This window comes from Somniosus microcephalus, chromosome 14 (assembly GCF_052327205.1).
Source record: "Somniosus microcephalus isolate GS21.2 chromosome 14, FLI_Smic_1.0, whole genome shotgun sequence".
Lineage (NCBI taxonomy): Eukaryota > Metazoa > Chordata > Chondrichthyes > Squaliformes > Somniosidae > Somniosus > Somniosus microcephalus.
In genome coordinates this window covers 78458498-78476868 of record NC_141000.1, presented here as the reverse complement: position 1 = coordinate 78476868, position 18371 = coordinate 78458498, and the positions used below count along the sequence as shown (strand labels likewise).

Sequence of the window (18371 nt, the reverse complement as noted above, 5' to 3'; positions counted from 1 at the left end):
GGAGAGAGGGGTGGAGAGGCGAAGAGGTTTAGGGAGGGAATTCCAGAGCTTAGCGCCTTGGCAGCTGAAGGCACGGCCGCCAATGGTGGAGCGAGTAACATCGGGGATGCACAAGAGACCATAATTGGAGGAGTGCAGATATCTCAGAGGGTTGTAGGGTTGGAGGAAGTTACAGAGATAGGAAAGGGTGAGGCCATGGAGAAATTTGAAAACAAGGATGCGAATTTTAAAATCAAGGCTTTGCCTGACCGGGAGCCAATGTAGGTCAACGAGTACAGGGGTGATGGATGAACAGGACTTGGTCCAAGTTAGGATACTGGCAGCAGAGTTTTGGATGACCTCAAGTTTACAGAGGGTGGAAGATGGGAGGCCGGCCAGGAGTACGTTGGGATAGTCAAGTCTAGAGGTAACAAGGGCATGGATGAGGGCTTCCGCAGCAAATGAGCTAAGGCAAGGGCGGAGACTAGCAATGTTACAGAGCTGGAAATAGGCGGTCTTGATGGCGCTAATATATGGTTGGAAGCTCAACTCGGGAGGTCAATAATGAGGTTCTGATATTTCTAATTTTGTCCCATTTTTCATTTTATTTTTACTCTTTTTCTGCCCTTTCCCCCCTCAAAGGCAGATGACCCATTCCCAGGTTGGTTTTAAAATTCAGTTATAAACTCACCTTCTTTACCTTGCAGTTGTTGTTAATGATTTTTCTGACAAAAGCAATAAACCAGCCCCACAATAATAATTAGTGCAATCACTCCCATCACAATAACGATAACCTGGACATAATGGTGAGCTTCAGTTGAGCCTATATCAAAAGAGGAAATAAAGAGACATCAGGAGAATGTGAAAAATGACTTCAAACCCACACAGTGCAAAAGCATAAATGACCCAACATTTAAACATTGATGAAACCCTGCCTGCCTTTGCCAGGTGTTCCCGACGGTGTTGGAAACCCAGCAGTTAAAATGGCAGTGAGCCCAAATTTGTCGGAAATGCAGCATAAAGTGCCCAACCACCATTTTCACCCCCCACCTGCCCTGTTCCTGCTGGGTGGACAGGTTTAAAATCGGGCCGAACATTTTTTTAAAAGGTGCAACAGCGGTGTAACTCATTTTAAGGAAATTCTAGGCCACATCCTAGATGTCCTGGCTCACATCAAAGCCAGTGTTCCCGCCTCTCTTGACCAACACCAGTTTGCCTATTGTGCAAACAGATCAACGGAGGATGCAATCACAACTGCTCTACACTTGGCACTGAATCACTTAGATGGTAAGGAGACCTACATCAGAATGCTGTTCATAGACTACAGCTCAGCATTCAACACTATCGTCCCCAACAAGCTGGCCACCAAACTCCAAACTCTTGGCCTGAACACTTCCCTCTGCAACTGGACCCTGGACTTCCTAACAAACAGACCCCAGTCTGTCAAATTAGGTAACCACACCTCCCCCCCCTGACCCTGAACACGGGGGCCCCACAAGGATGTGTGCTGAGCCCCCTCCTCTACTCCCTCTTCACCCACGACTGTGTGGCTGTTCATGGTTCCAACACCGTCATCAAGTTTGCAGATGATACCACGGTAGTAGGCCAGATCACCAACAACGATGAGTCAGCCTACAGGGAGGAGGTCCAGCATCTCGTGAAGTGGTGCGCCGATAACAACCTGGCCCTTAACATCAAGAAAACCAAAGAAATCATTGTGGACTTCAGGAAGTCTAAAGGCGGAAGTCACACCCCCATCCACATCAATGGGGCTGTGGTGGAAAGGGTGGACAGCTTTAAGTTCCTCGGAGTCCACATCACGGAAGACCTCTCCTGGTCCCTCAATACCTCCTCTCTGGTGAAGAAGGCCCAGCAGCGCCTATATTTCCTAAGGAGGCTGAAGGGATGTAGCCTGTCACCCCTGATCCTCTCTAACTTTTACCGCTGCACAATGGAGAGCATCCTGACAAACTGTATCACAGTATGGTATGGCAGCTGTAGCTACTATGACCGGAAAGCCCTGCAGCGGGTAGTCAAAACTGCCCAACGCAATACCGGCACCCGGCTACCGACCATAGAGCACATATACCAGAAACGCTGTTTACGGAGGTCACGGTCCATCATCAAAGACCCTACCCACCCCAGCCACAGTCTGTTCGCCCTCCTGCCATCTGGGAGACGCTACAGATGCATTCGCACCCGTACGACCAGATTTAGGAACAGCTTCTTTCCCAGGGCTGTCATCCTACTGAACTCCACAAATAAACTCTAAAGCCTGCACATCTGCCAATGCACTTTATTATGGTTATGTTTATGTTAATGTATTACAAGCCAAATGTATGTTGAATGTTTAACTGTCTTAATCTAAATGTACACTCTCGGGAGCCGCAAGCCTACATTTCGTTGTACTGCACTTGTGCACTAACAATGACAATAAAAGTTGATTTGATTTGATTTGATTACATTTGAAAAGAAACATTGTTCTTTACTGATTTGTTCATTTATTGTTCAACAAATCCATTTGGCAGTTGAAGCCTAAAAGGGGTCTGGTGTTGTGCGAATCTGCCACTGCTAAAAGACATGGGGGGGAAAATTCAGTATCGCCCCGTTTGGGGCGCCATTATCGGCCGTGCGCAAAGTTTAGCGCCTGGCGCTAATTATCGCCTCCGACAGCAAACTTGGCTTTTATGGCCCCTGGAGGTGATTGGAGCGCTAAATCAGGCGCTTCACACCTGTCTTAAGGCGCAAAGGCCGAGGAGCGAGGCGCTACCTCAGAGCGCTGGCGAAGCAAGGAAGGGCAAATCAAAATGAACCTGCAAAGTGCTGCTCAGTACTCAAAACTCCTTCACACAGCATTAAATCTCTCCAGAAGTGTCTCTCTCTCTCTCTCTCACAGAATATGTGGTGCAAAAATGTCACCGGCAAAAAAAGGCAGGAAGCAGTCGCCTTTAAATAGTGCTCCCCCAGTCCCTTTCTGACAGCAAAACGCTCCCCTCAACCTGTCGTTGCTAGCGGCAGGCAGTAAGGCAGGGGGCGCCACTCAATATCCGGTCCGGGGCACAAACGGGGCGTTGCGCACTCGACTGACGTCACGATCTGCCAGCGCAGGAGGTCGTGGCGGTAGTGTTTAGCGCCGCCGCAAAATGTCTAGTTAATTTCACGAGCGGCGCAAACATCGCTGCACCCGGGCGCTACTTGCTTTGCGCCCCAATTGGCGCCCTCTTAAGGCGCTAATGGGAGGTGCAAACAATTGAATTTTTCCCCCATGTAGTGGCTTGGAACATCCACTAGTTAAAGAAAGACTTGCATTTATATAGCGCCTTTCATGACCACCAGATGTCTCAAAGCGCTTTACAGCCAATGAAGTACTTTTGAAGTGGAGTCACTGTTGTAATGTGGGAAACGCGGCAGCCAATTTGCCCACAGCAAGGTCCCACAAACAGCAATGGGATAATGACCAGATAATCTGTTTTTTGTTATGTTGGTTGAGGGATAAGTATTGGCCAGGACACCAGGGATAACTCCCCTGCTCTTCTTCGAAATAGTGCCATGGAATCTTTTACATCCACCTGAGAGAGCAGATGAGGCCTCGGTTTAATGTCTCATTCGAAAGATGGCACCTCCGACAGTGCAGCACACCCTCAGCACTGCATTGTAGTGTCAGCCTAGCTTTATGTGCTGAAGTCCCTGGAGTGGGACCTGAACCCACAACCTTCTGACTCAGAGGCAAGCGTGTTACCAACTGAGCCACAGCTGACCCATAAAGGAATTCAAGAAAGGTTTTCTGTTTGTTAGCTTGAGTACATTATGAAAACCTACCTAGATATCAGGATCAGTTGAGATACCCGTGAGGCCATAGAGAACTAAGGCTCACCTATGAGAGAAATCTAAAATATGGAAGCCAAATGGGAGGAAAAGAACCAACAATGTAACAGAGATCATCGCAGAGGTATGTGAATCGACTGTTCCAGTCATGTTTCAGTCAATCTCACGACTCATCAATGCCAAAAAGGTTAAAGCTGACTTGAATTTTTTTTGCCATAAAGTCTTTCTAAGATCACAGTAGAGATTATACGGGCATTGCCACAGCACAATGTCCCATCGCATTTGGAAAGTGATTCAGACTTTGGTGCTCTTTTTTTCGCACTTCACTCATTTCACCAAAAAACAACTGTGAAGACAGTAAACCCCCAACTGAGATATGCGGATCTTCTGAAAATCTCCGGTATACATCAACGACAGGGTGTTCCAATGTCTTGACACGCAGGTAGTCAGTGATACACAGAATGTCATTTTATTGATTACCACCGAATTTCCCAGAACAATTCATGATTCCTTTACTTTACATAGATTAGGGGTACAAACATTTTTTGAGAAGGATAACCGTGTACAAGGGGAACTCTTGTCATGAATCAGAGAAAAGCTACAATCAGATCCAAAAGGCCTCCAGATCAACTATAGAATGTGCCTAGGGAATGCTTTGGAAGTCATTAAAGTGTCTGGGTAGATCTGCTGGTGCTTTATATACCACTCACTAAAGATATACAAAATCTTTCTTGTGTGCCCCCTGTAAGCTGCTAAAAAATGAAGAACAAATAAGAGTTTATGAGGAATTAAATAAAATGTGGCTGGTCACATTTGGGATGAAAATGCAACGGATAAGTATCAGGTTTCTTCCTTTGATTTCTAAATTGTTGAGCTAAATTTAAAGGATTGATTGTGGTCTTCAGTCTTGAATAGGTTTGATCTCATTCAAATATATAGTTTACTCTCGTTAATTCTCAGTGTGTCATGTTCTTTGAGCCATCACACCTCATATCTCTCGATGACCACAATTTAACCGAACATTCTGGGTTTTGTTCTTGTGAGGAATACATGGAGTAGACTGCAGTTTGATTTTTCCAAAACTCTCCTTACCAAGCGCCATAAACTACAACTTATCCAGAATACTGTGGCCTGTTTTATCAGCTGCACTAAGGCCACACTGAAAGCATAATTGATGAAGACGTTGAATAGGATAGTTAACTGTAGACAGCCTTGTGGACACCAAGATCTTCATTTATTGACCAAGTCAGTCTCTCCTGGGAATATTAGAGGAGGCCTGTCTTTGGCATCTCCACTTCACAAAGGAAGGTGCCGCATAGCTATGGAATCTCCTGCAAGCTGATCTGCAGACAGCATGTACCACTACTGCATTAAGGTTTTATAGCAACCAATTATTCAAGCCACTATCAGTAACATATACCAAATCAATCAGTCAGCTGTCCATTGATGCATCAAGCAAGTGACAGGAGCTTTGTTTTCAAGGGTCAACACATGGAGGGCTGCAATTTGGAAAAATCTCCGCCTGGACCGGAGGGCTCCTGGGAGGCACAGAGTTCCGTTGCTGTGCCTCTTCAAACTGCCGGTGTGCGGGGCACGCGTATCCCAGGGGTGCATGTAGTTCGCAGAGTCCCTGGGATCACGTGGGCCATGGGGAGCCAATCAGAACAGGGAATCTCCATTCATAGATTTGACAGGAAGACCTGTCAAATCTACGAATAGGGGTCATCCCCAGAACATAGTAAAACATTTAATAATTTTTCTTTTAAAAATCACATTTTTAAAATGACTTTAAAGTACTTAATTTACGTAATTTAAACAAAAATTTTAACGGGGCTATAAATAAACTTACCTTTCTTTAAAGTATTTTTAAATGATAAATCAGTGGAAATTTTTTTTAAAACTTTGTTCAACTCTTATCCTGGTAAAAGCAGGCCTTGCTTTTACCAGGCGCAAGAATTCTAAGTGTTTTCTGCGGGCGGAGGGTCTCCAAAAAATGGAACTCTCGGACCGCAGAGGCCCTTCTCCAGGGCAGGCGGAGGATCTGTCAAGAGCTTTCTTGACAGATCGGAAATGCCGGTTTCCAGCGCATGCACAGTGCATGCCTAATACGGGCATTTCCGTTGGCCCTACGGGTGAGTACACAGCACGTACACACCTGTAGGGAACGGAATTTCTGCCCCATAGTATTTTCCCTGTGAAAAGGATGTATTAGCTCAACAGGAAATAGAACTTTTCCCAAATGACAAGAATCCCAAATGTGCAGAAAATTGAAGATGGCATTGATATACTGGGAACCAATTCCTGACAAGCATCGTACACTGCTATCATCTGGACGGGTGCCACCAAGTGCCAGAAAGAACAACCCTGCTAACATTCACCTCATGCAGCACTGCCTCCACTTTGTTAGCCATCAAATAGGGAGAGAGGGGTCTTGTGATGCATGTCACTTACCCATAGACTCCATTTCATGCCTCTACATCGAGTTTCTTTTCACTTCATTTATTCCCTGACCGCTCTTCTCTCTGTGCTACCCCTTCTCATTCCCCAGGCTGACAAATACTTGAAATAATTTTGAAGTTTTATAAAGGCTGAAGCAATATTGCCCCTATATGCAGTCACTACCTGGGCACAACCTTTTAAATGTGAGCTGCTAGCTAGATTTTCCAAGCCCCCAATTAGGCGAGCTGCAAGCTCATGACCAAAACTGTGCTGGGAGCTCAGGCAAGTTATTCAAATGAGCTGACTCCATAAAATTGCACACAGTCGACTCCATACACGTTTGGCTATTTTTGTGTTGGTAACTAGACATTCCCAACAAAATCGAGGCTCTTGTTCTTACGAGATAACAGTCAAGGTTGTTCTTGTGAATTAAGTGAAAGGAGAATAGCTCTTAATGTTATTGTCCTTACATAAGAACATAAGAAATAGAAACAGGAATAGGCCACTTGGCCCCTCGAGCCTGCTCTGCCATTCATTAAGATCATGACTGATCTTGGGCTCAAAGCCACTTCTCTGCCCGCTCCCCATAACCCTTCACTCCCTTATCTTGCAAAAATCTGTCTATCTCCACCTTAAATGTATTTAATGACCCAGCCTCCACGGCTCTCTGGGGCAGAGAATTCCACAGATTTATGACCCTCTGAGAGAAGAAATTCCTCCTCATCTCAGTTCTAAAAGGGCGACCCTTTATTCTGAAACTATGCCCCCGAGTTCTAGATTTTCCCACGAGGAGAAACATCCTCTCTGCATCTACCTTGTCGAGCCCCCTCAGTATCTTATATGTTTCAATAAGATCACCTCTCATTCTTCTAAATTCCAATGAGTATAGGCCCAACCTGCTCAACCTTTCTTCATAAGTCAACCCCCTCATCTCAGGAATCAACCATGTGAATCGTCTCTGAACTGCCCCCAATGCAAGTATATCCTTCCTTGAAAAAGGAGACCAAAAACTGTACACAGTACTCAAGGTGTGGTCTCACCAATACCCTGTACAGTTGTAGCAGGACTTCCCTGCTTTTATACTCCAACCCCCTTGCAATAAAGGCCAACATTCCATTTACCTTTTTGATTACTTGCTGTACCCACATGCTAACTTTTTGTGTTTCATGCACAAGGACCCACAGGTCCCTCTGAACTTCTGAACATAACTTCTAATACTTCTGTTCTACAGATGTGTTTCTTGCAAGCGGGCAATATTCTTAGTTTCTTTTCTCATGTGCTGCTTGGAGATCATTGATCGCCTTCATATTCTAGGAGGCCATTTATCACATTTATTCATATTTGTAAAGGTGATCTTAAGTTGCTGTTATCCCATCAAATTTAATTTCAAAATTGACTTAAAATTTTTGATTTTCTTAAATTTGCCACAAGTATACTCTTTGATAAATGTAGTCACGAAACATTGCTTTGCACTTGCCTGCACAGGCGGGTTCTCTTGGAGCAGTCTGGCTTTTACTGATTTTGTTTTCAACTTTACAGAAGAACGTTTCATTGCCAGAAAATGAGGTAGAGTTCTTCAGTGTAGCTTTTCTACCATCATATGAAAACACAGCATTGTCCTCAGTCAGTTGTTGATCATTCAAGTAGAAGGTAACTGGAGTCGCTCCACGAACCTCACATGACAAGAACACATCTTGCTCAGAAACACAAGTAATGTTCATTACCGGTGTTGAGACTTTCTCTGAAAGAGAAAAAAAGTGTAAATATTAAGCAAACTGGTTTTGTGCCATTCTAAAATAAGACTTGCTCTTAGACTTTTATAATTGTTTATATTCTAGTACAGGAAACTTTGTGTTATCCGGAGGCTAAATGTCCGGCAAGCTCGAGCCACCGGCAAAAATCAGGAGCCGTTTCGTTAGGTTTTTTTCTTCTCGTGCTTTTTTTTCAACAGTCAGGCTCTGCAAAGTCTCTCTGAAGCTGTTGCTAAGCGACAGAGACGCTTCCAAGGTACGGCCTGTAGTGTATGTAACTGTTCTACCTTTAAGAGAACTATTGTATGTAACCGTCCACCTTTAAGAGAACTATTTTAGGTGTGGCACTACTTTATCCTGGCTGCTGTATACTGTAATACCGACGGTGACCACACCGGTATATAAGTGCTGTGGCAGAATTTATTGGGCAGATTCGCCCTGACCTTCGAATAGTAAAGTCCTGTTTAAGTTACTCTTGTAGTCTGTGTATTACTTCGCTATACAACCCACAGACTTTACAGTGGCGACGAGTTCGATCTTACCCTGCGGCAACAATACTTCTGAAGAAGTAAACGAGCGTCGAGAAGAGGCACCCGCCCTCGTCGTTTTGCTGAGAGAAAACTCGAGTCTGCAGACCAAGAAAGGAGGAAGATTTCAAACACAAAGTCTTCCATCAGCAACAGGCAAGGATTGTCCCTTCTGCCACGGTGGTGAGTGAGCCGATCAACACGAGAAGCAAGTCGGCCATGGTGACTGTGAGTAAAGGGAAAATAGAAACAAATAAACGGAGGATAAGGGCGGTGCACTCAACCACGGTCGAGGGGGAAAGGAGCCGGACAGAAGTCGGGCCCAGTGGCGCTGAGACTGGGGCAGCGTGGAGCAGAAGCCGCAGTACAAGCGGGCTGGGGAGCGTCGTGAGACGACTAGACCGTGACGGCGAAAAAGGCCGGACAAATACCGCGACCACGAGGCGCTGCGACCGGGATCGTAAGGCGCGGGAAGATATAAACATAAATAAGCCACGGAGAACTCAGCCACAGCCGGGGAGGAAAGCACCGGACTGCGAGAAGCTGGGAGGCGCGATTGGGGTGAAAAAGGCCAGACAGTGACTGAGGCCACGAAGCGCTGCGACCGGATCGTAAGGCGCGGGAAGAGATAAAAATAAATAAACCGCAGAGAACGCAGCCGCAGCCGGGGAGGAAGCACCGGACTGCGAGAGGCTGGGAGGAGCGATTGGGTGAAAAAGGTCGGACAGTGACCGAGGCCACGAAGCGCTGCGACCGGGATCGTAAGGCGCGGGAAGAGATAAAATAAATAAATCGCGGAGAACTCAGCCGCAGCCGGGGAGGGAAGCACCGGACTACGAGAGGGCTGGGAGGCGCGATTGAGAGCCGCGCGAGCGGGAGAGACAGAGCCCGAGCGAGAGCCGTGCGAACGGGAGAGACAGAGCCCGAGAGAGAGCGAGCGAGAGCCGCGCGAGCGGGAGAGACAGAGCCCGAGGAAGACCGAGCGAGATCCAGCCCAGCGGCTGAAACTGTTCGCCGTCAACGGGTTGTACCCAGAGCCGGTTGCCCGGCCGAGAGAAGGGAACGCGCTGAAGCCGAAGCGCAGGCTGCGAACCCCGAAAGCCAGCGGCCGTCGCCCGAGGGAAAAGCTTACCCCTCCCGCCAGGGGAAGAAAAGCGGGAACCGCCATCTTGAAAGTGGGCGGGGAAAGAAGATAAGCGCGGGAAACCGCGGGAAGCCGCCAGTAGGCAGAGAAAAAGACAGAAGCGGGAACCGCCATTTTGAAAGTGGCGGGGAAAGAAGATAAGCGCGGGGAAACCGCCATCTTGGAAAAAAATTAATAAATTTTAAAAAAGAGTTAAAGAAATATTTCGTTGTTGTTTATCAGGGAGGTGAAGATGCCTAAGCGTGGTAACATCAACGATTTCGATTCCGAGGTAGAAGATTGGGCCACGTATGTAGAACGCATTGAGATATATTGTGAGGCCAATAAAATAGAGGATGATGATAAAGCTATAACCTTGCTAAACTCGATGGGGGCGAAGACATACGGGCTATTGAAGCATCTTCTAGCAGCAGTTAAACCAGCGGATCAAACCTTCGATATAATTGTTGCTGTTCTGAAAGATCACTTGAACCCCACACCGCTGATGTTGGCGGAACGATTCAAATTTTATGCGAGAACGCAACGGAAAGAGGAAAGCAACGCGGAATACTTGGTCGAACTGCGTAGGCTAACGAAATACTGCCAGTTTGGAGGAAATCTGACAGAGGCATTGCGAGACAAGTTCGTGTGCGGGTTGTCGAAGGAAGGAACGCAAAAGCGACTGCTCGAAGAGAACGACCTTACACTGGATAGGGCTGTCCTTATTGCAGCATCACACGAAGCCGCAGCGAAAGGAACTGCGGAAATGCAGCTGAAGGCAGCGGTCCTCAGTGTGGATCAAATTACTTCGGGTGCAACGAAATGTTATCGTTGTGGGAAGACAACACACGACCAGAACCAATGCTGGTTTAAAAACCAGGACTGTAGGAAATGTGGCAAACTGGGTCACATAGCCAAAGTATGCCGGTCAGGGAAGAAGACCAACAACCAAAAAAAAAAGCCATCACAGGAAAAGTACAATAAAGTACACAAGGTGGTTGAGAAGAGTTCAGATGAACAGAATTCGGATTCAGACCCAAGCGGCCAGGAACTGGGTAGTCTGAGAATTCATAATGTGAGTAAGGAAGCTGACCTACAAACTATCTGGGTCATGCTAAAAATAGCCGGAGTCCAAGTGAGAATGGAATTGGACACTGGATCAGCCTTATCAGTCATAAATCGAACGGATTACAACCGGCTATTCTCACATATACCCTTGAGAGATACCAAGTTCGTATTGCAGACATACACGGGGCATAAAGTATACCCCATGGGAAAGATAAGAGTCAAGGTGAGAGACAGGGGCAAAGAACACCCCGGAATGGACTTATACGTACTACCTGAGGGAGGACTACCACTTCTAGGACGGGAGTGGATCAAGAAAATAGACATGGAATGGCACTACCTCAAAGCAATAACGAGTGAGGACTCAGGGCAGACAATCAGCTCAGACTCTGAAACGGATGACGATAAGACCAGCCCAAGCATGAAAGACAAGTCTAAAATGAACTTGCTGACTAAGGTTGGTAGAACGAATGTGGGCATAAAGGCTTATGCTCCAGAGGAGAACAAAGTTTCAGAACAGAATTCCTCTGAACAACAACAACATAGCTTGATAGAGAATTCTGAGTCTGTTCAAGTTACAGACATATATATTACTGAGGAACATCGAGCTCGAACGCAAACTTATTTCAGATTACGACAGCAATTAGAACAATTGAATTGCCGTCTCGAGCAAGAGATGAAAGCAATGAAAAAGTTCTATGATACCGAATGGGAGAATCTGGAAAGACAACAGAAGCAGCTGGGGAAGAAAAGGGAGCAGGAGCACACAAACCGTCTGCACGAGGAGGCCAAATGAATCAAAGCTGATTCGGCTTCTGAAGGGGCGTGCTCCAATCCGGTGGAACAAGATGTGCCGCAACTGAAGGCGCTGGTTAGCAGGTTGCAGGCAGAAAAAAGCTAAGTTGGTCAACATGACTTCCGAGCTCCTACTGAAGTTGGGTGCAGCATCACCGGACAATTCATTTGTGGAAATTCGAATGATGGGGGCTGCGGATGATGGCGAAGTAGAAGCAGCAAAGGAGCCCCAGGACAAGGTTCTAAACAGCCCTGCAGCTAATGGAAAAGGGATGAGGACAGAAGAGTTAACAGTCAGCCAACTCCTCCAGGGCAAGTTTATAAACAGCCCTGTAGTTAATGGAAAAGGGATGATGGCAGAAGAGTTAACAGTCAGCCAACTCATTCATATGCTGAGGGATAAAACTCTAAAATGGGAAAAACTTAAATACGAGCCTCAATCTTCAAAGGGAAGGGAGCTCTCAAAAGTCATTGGAAGAGCTGAGGTGGCAACCCAGACTGAGAAGTCTGCAGCAGAACAGCCCTTGGATGCCAAAAGTACGCTGACGCACGGCAATGTAGAACAACAGAATACTGAAACAGCTACTTCAGTAGAGGGATTGAATAGTCCGATCAATCAATCTCCGAATGAAGTTGAAGTATTGAAATCACAAATGAGGTCATTAGTAAAAGACTTGCAGGAAGCCCAGAAAAAGCGGGATGAATCTGAACGCATGATGAAGTCTCTTCAGGACAGATGTCAGGATTTGGAACAAAAGTCGGCTAACGTCCAGCTGGGTAAGGAGGAAATAGAAGACCCTCTCGCTGGCCTAGCTCAGGACGACACCGAATATTACCATGATCTGTTGAGTGACACTGAATATTACGAGGGCCTGGTCTGCCCAGCTTGTGCTGAGAACTCCCAAAGTGCCGAAATCAGGATGAATCACTTAAAGTCTAAGGAACATAGGGAGATGGTGGCGTTACAGCTGGCAGCTGACAATGGAGCCCCGAGAGTCTCCAAGAAGCAAAAAAGGAAAAGACGAAGCAGAAGATGATAACCATCTGAACCATTATTACCTCTACCCGATCACACACGTAGCCCCCCGAACGGAGCCAAATCAGTTGGAAAGTAGGAAAATTTCCCAAGGCAATCCAACTGTTTTTTGTTTGTTTTAAAAAGTCAGCAATGCTGGTTCAGAAGTGATGGAAGTAAAGCTGTTAAGTCTAGGGAAGGACTATGGGATGAGTCCCTCTAGCAAGGTGACCCGACTACACCACGGAGGCGTGGTCCGGACCGAGTCAAGAAGATCAGAGACTGAACCTGTGAACTGTTTCCCGCAGAGACTGAATCTGTGAACTGTTTCCGCAGAGACTACCTCTGTGAACTGTTGTAACATGAAGTTGGATATGTTATGATGTTATGTTAATGGGGAATAAGTATGTTGTAAGCTAAAAAGGGAGGATTGTAGTGTATGTAACTGTTCTACCTTTAAGAGAACTATTGTATGTAACCGTCCACCTTTAAGAGAACTATTTTAGGTGTGGCACTACTTTATCCTGGCTGCTGTATACTGTAATACCGACGGTGACCACACCGGTATATAAGTGCTGTGGCAGAATTTATTGGGCAGATTCGCCCTGACCTTCGAATAGTAAAGTCCTGTTTAAGTTACTCTTGTAGTCTGTGTATTACTTCGCTATACAACCCACAGACTTTACACGGCCGACTGTTTAGAAGCTGTTGCTAAGCAACAGTGTTTGTTGCCAGATACGGAGCTGAAAAGCTCCGTATGCTTCAACATTAACGCTGGTTTGTCCGGCAGTTTTGAAGGAACGGCAACAGCTCGGTCCCGTCGGTGCCAGATAGCACAAAGTTTCCTGTACTGAGCTTGTGACATCAGAATGGGCAATTTCCTGTCGAGATAGTAATCTATCAAACCTGTATGTTTTAAAATTTTACACCTACTTGCATTTCCTGTCTACAAAACCCACTTACCTGTAGTCACATTTTTGTCACACTTTGGACTGGATTTTTATTGAGGAGTCGGGTAGGAGGCAGGACTACAACTTTTGGGGTTGTAGTCCCGCCTCCATCGAGTTGTGGCCAACCCATGCGATTTTGACTTGATTGACCATGTTGAGCCCACCCAGTGGGCTCAGCAGGCCAATTAAGGGCCACCCGGCAACAGGTGATGTCATAGATTGATATTTCATCTGTCAAGACCTTTTGACAGATGAAATATCAGTGTTTCATAGCTGTTTGAAGTTGTCAAACACTGACAATCTGTACTCCAAGTTAATTCCTTCCTGTCAGGATGATTTAGAGATCTCTCCGGAACAGAAAGCTGAATGCTGGAACTTTTGACCGATCGCGGCCATTCTGCTTTCTGTGCCGGTGAGATGAGGGACTCCCGAGATCTGAGGGAAGAAAGGCTGTAAAGGTATGTAAAGGTGAGTAAAACTTCTTTAAACACACCAAACACACTTACCTCTGCACTCATGCACCCATCACTCACTTGAACACCGGACATCTCGACCCCTCCAAGCCCTTCATTCCGATGGCCCGCCTCGCTAACTTGGCGTGGTTTGGAGCCATCAGGAATCCCACATTTCAACAATGAAAATAGTAATTAGGCTAAAAACTGCCTGTTAACTACCTGTTAACAGGCAGTTAATTGGCACTAATCCCCTTCCTGCCTCGGGGAGGCGGGTCCCAGTGCAGGTCAGGTACCCGCCTCCTTTGAAACTGGCATAGAGGCGGGTTGGGGGCGGGATGGGTTCATGCCCCCCCCCCGATTTCAGGATTTTAACCCCCCACACGCCTTCAATCCCGCCTCCATGGTCCAATTAAAATCCTGCCCTTTGTGTCTTTTACTGTTAAAAACCCCTCCGTCCACACTTATAATGGGCATTCCTATGTTAACTTATCACCATGGAATTGCACAATCTGGTCACTGGATGGCCTTTTTCAACAAAGCATTCAAAATATTTGCTGAAAATTTTTCAACTGAACATATTTGCTTTTCCATTTTTTCTCAGTAACTGAAATTTCTAATGTCCATTATAAGTGTTTAAACAACATTTAAAATATACATATATATATATTTCACAATAACATAATTAAATTTATCAGTTTAATTGACTTTTGTGTTTTTAATGCCTTCATTGAAGTTTTTATTTGAAGGCAGTCTTCCAAAACCTTGAGCTTGGACTTGATTTTTTAAATCTCTTCATGGCCTTTGCCCCTCCCTATCATTGTAACCTTTTCCAGTCCTACAATTTCTCCTCTTCTCCCCATAACTCTCCATTCCTCTGATTTTTAAAAAATTCATTCATGGGATGTGGGCGTCACTGGCAAGGCCAGCATTTATTGCCCATCCCTAATTGCCCTTGAGAAGGTGGTGGTGATCTGCCTTCTTGGACCGCTGCAGTCCGTGTGGTGAAGGTACTCCCACAATGCTGTTAGGTAGGGAGCTCAAGGATGAGTGCAGCTCCAACAACATTCAAGAAGCTCAAAACCATGCAGGACAAAGCAGCCCGCTTGATTGGCACCCCATCCACCACCTTAAACATTCACTCCCTCCACCACCGGCGCACCATGGCTGCAGTGTGTACCATTTAAAAGATGCACTGCAGCAACTCGCCAAGGTCTTCGACAACACCTCCCAAACCTGCGACCTCTACCACCTAGAACGACAAGGGCAGCAGGCACATGGGAACACCACTACCCCCAAGTTCCCCTCCAAGTCACACACCATCCTGACTTGGAAATATATCGCTGTTCACTCATCATCGCTGGGTAAAAATCCTGGAACCCCCTACCTAACAGCACTGTGGGAGTACCATCACCACACAGACTGCAGCGGTTCAAGAAGGTGGCTCACCACCACCTTCTCAAGGGCAATTAAGGATGGGAATAAATGCTGGCCTTGCCAGCGACGCCCACAACCCATAAACAATTTTTTTTTAAATGAGCTGGCCAGTTTCAACATTGTTTCTGTAGGTCTACAGTCTTAAACTGTCCCTAATTCAGCACTAGTTGGCAATTTCACTCAGAGCATGACTGTGTGGAAAGTGGAAAATTGTCACATTGGTGCAGTAGGAGGTGCTCTTTGAAGGTTGGGGCTGAGGCATGTTATTGGGGAACAGGAGAGGGAACTTTAGTGTGCATCTGTTTGTGCTATTATTGACTTGGGAGTGCTTGATGCTGATACTGGGTGCCCGAAATGGGAAGAGTTCGAGTCCCCAACACTTAATCCCTCACCTTGATAAACACTCATTTTTTTTTACTTTCTGTATAATTTGCTCTGTTCTTTTATTTCTGTCATGCTTTTCCATCACACTAACATATTTCTATTGATTTTTCTTACTCTCAAGTCCTCCAAGCTTTGTCTTATAGGTTGGTGACATAGTTGCCTATTTACTTCTGAGACCTTTGTGTACATCTCCAACCTAGGTGGCCCTGTGGGCACCCACCTGAGCTCTTGACAACTCTGAACTGTTACATGCTTGCTATTAGTGTGTTGCACCAAAATTGTGCATGAAAAGTGTGTGGAGAAATGGCAAAAAAGGTTATCTCCATACTTCGCATGTTATGTCTCTGAGGGTTTAGCTGCCCAACATGTGCATTTATGCCATAATGTTCCTGTCCCAATAGTAATCATGTATGCACTGATGGATGTATGTAACTTGGCACGTCTAATCTCAGAGGGCAGGAAAGTGCTGTCAGCCACTGCAATGTCAAATGTGGCTACAGACAGCTGTAGCAGGGCCACCTGTAGCAGGATAAGCATAGCAGTAGTATTCTGGACTAGTGTTGATTATTAACTACACCCTACCAGATACTCAGAGGTCCAGGTGCAGGTCCATTGGAAAGCCAAATATCCTGATTTAGGTTCCAACTCTTGAGGCATTTCCTAAATTTATGATATCTACTCCGACACAGGAGCACTGAATTGTAAAAACATGATGAGCCAGTCATTTACTGTACAGAACGGAAGGTACTTACAAGCAATCCTTTTACCCAGTGGAGTTGTTTTGAAGATTTGTGCTGGTTTCAATTAGGGAAAGTTTTAAAGAAATAAACTCACCAAGTAAATGCAATTTAAAATGTCGAGTAAATTGAAGTTTTCCGTCTTCGTTATATATTTCAAAATGGTATTTTCCTTCATCGGCTATTGTTGTGATGTTAAATCGCAAAGTGCCATTTGGAAAAACTTCTACTCTCCGTATAAATTCACCGTACAGCTTAGACTTATTTCTGTACCGTGCAACACTTGAGTTTCCTTTAAACCACTTTACTTCATGGTAAGTATTGGAGCTTTGATCCCGAACATGCAAAAGTACTGAATTCCCAAGTTCACTGTAAACATTCTCTGCATCGTCACTACTTTCTGTAAGAAACAGTCCTGCAAACAAACAGAAAGTAAATGCTAAAAATGTGAATACAAATAAGATGCCTATTTGAAAACAATTTTTTTTTTAACTTATAAACAACTTTTCAGGTGAGTTTATCTTACCAGAGACAGCTATCAACAGAAAGAAGCTGTATCGTGAACAGATGCCATAGGAAACCATCCTGACTGATTTTAACTGCCTGGTCGTAACTCAGATTTAGTTAACAATGTTCTTAAGGGGGAAACGAATAAAAAGACGAGAAGTGTGTTGGAAAGTTTCCGCAGTACTTTGACAGGAAGGAAGGGAGGGAATAAACAAATTAGAGCCTAATTGAATTCCGACCCTAAAATGACACAAATTGGAGTTTAGTTCAAAGAATATTCTGAAGGGAAAGCATTGTTAATCTAAAGATCACCACATAAACACTGTGTAAAAAAAAATGTTTCGGCCCGATAGAAGAAAGGTATTTTCCACTGTGAAAACATCCACTGCAGCTCCATCAAGTCCCTCAACTGTAAAAGACCCATCAGGTGATGTTTGTAACATTTCGTCAGTTGATGGTCATTCTTTCCAGAGAAGACAAGTGCCCAGATTATCTGAAAGTGCAGGTGTTCCTGCTGGAAACACGTTGTGAGCACCACTGGCATGAGCATCACGATCACTGACGGTTTTGCAGGGTCACCCTCACTATAAGAATGGAGTCAGGCTTCCAACACTATTAGTGTTGTCTATTGGGAGCTCGCCTCTGGGGAGTGGAATCCAGTGCTGCTGTGGTATTTAAATAGCTGCAGCAGTTTACATCTGGGAGCAAACAAAACTGAATTGTACCACACAGAAGCATGAATGAGTGTGGAGTGCGAGGGCCTGCAACCCCAGGTTTTCTGCCTCTTCCACTGAGGTTTCATTGACCCAAATATGGGAAAGCATAGAGCAGTTTGAGTTTAATTAATAGTCTTTCATGGTGTAAGATTTTTTACTGATTGCTGCCACTGGGAATCTGGGAGAGTAGGGTGAGTGTCTCCCGAACCACCGGGGCACACGCGGGCGTGACTGAGTTCAGTTTATGATAGTCAATAGTCATCCGGTTTTCTAACCGGCCAAACTGGGGAGCTGGTTGTGAACGTGCCTTTGCGAACAGCCCCCTGCTTTAACTCCAAGGGAAGGGATCCTTGTATAGTTGTCTGGATTGAATTGTTAAAGCCCAATAAAACCTGGGGCACGCCCTTTGTAGGATCGGGGTGGGGATCGTGGATGATGGTGGTGGAGGAGCCGGAGTCGACTAACATTAATTGTTGATGGCCTCTGTAATGATATCAGCAAATAGTGATGGTATTTGCTTGTTTGATTATGATGCCTTACCAGCATATTTGCAGGTATTGATTATTTATGCCTGACCAGCAGAGGGCATGTGAGAGACAAGCAGTTTAGTTTGGTTTTGGTTTCACTTTAGAGGGATCTCTAAGATGGTGTCTCCTGTAAATGCTGTTA

At 45.5% G+C, this 18371-nt stretch overlaps 1 protein-coding gene across 1 annotated transcript; it reads right to left on the bottom strand.

Moving 5' to 3' along the window:
• Positions 1-692: 692 nt before the first annotated feature.
• Positions 693-17063, bottom strand: LOC147107596 (T-cell surface antigen CD2-like). Its single transcript, XM_086007419.1, has 4 exons — positions 17006-17063; positions 16577-16894; positions 7721-7984; positions 693-802 (listed from the first exon to the last, which is right to left on the bottom strand). The coding sequence occupies exons 1-4, from the start codon at positions 17061-17063 to the stop codon at positions 693-695; spliced, it is 750 nt and encodes a 249-aa protein (XP_085863545.1).
• Positions 17064-18371: the final 1308 nt, after the last annotated feature.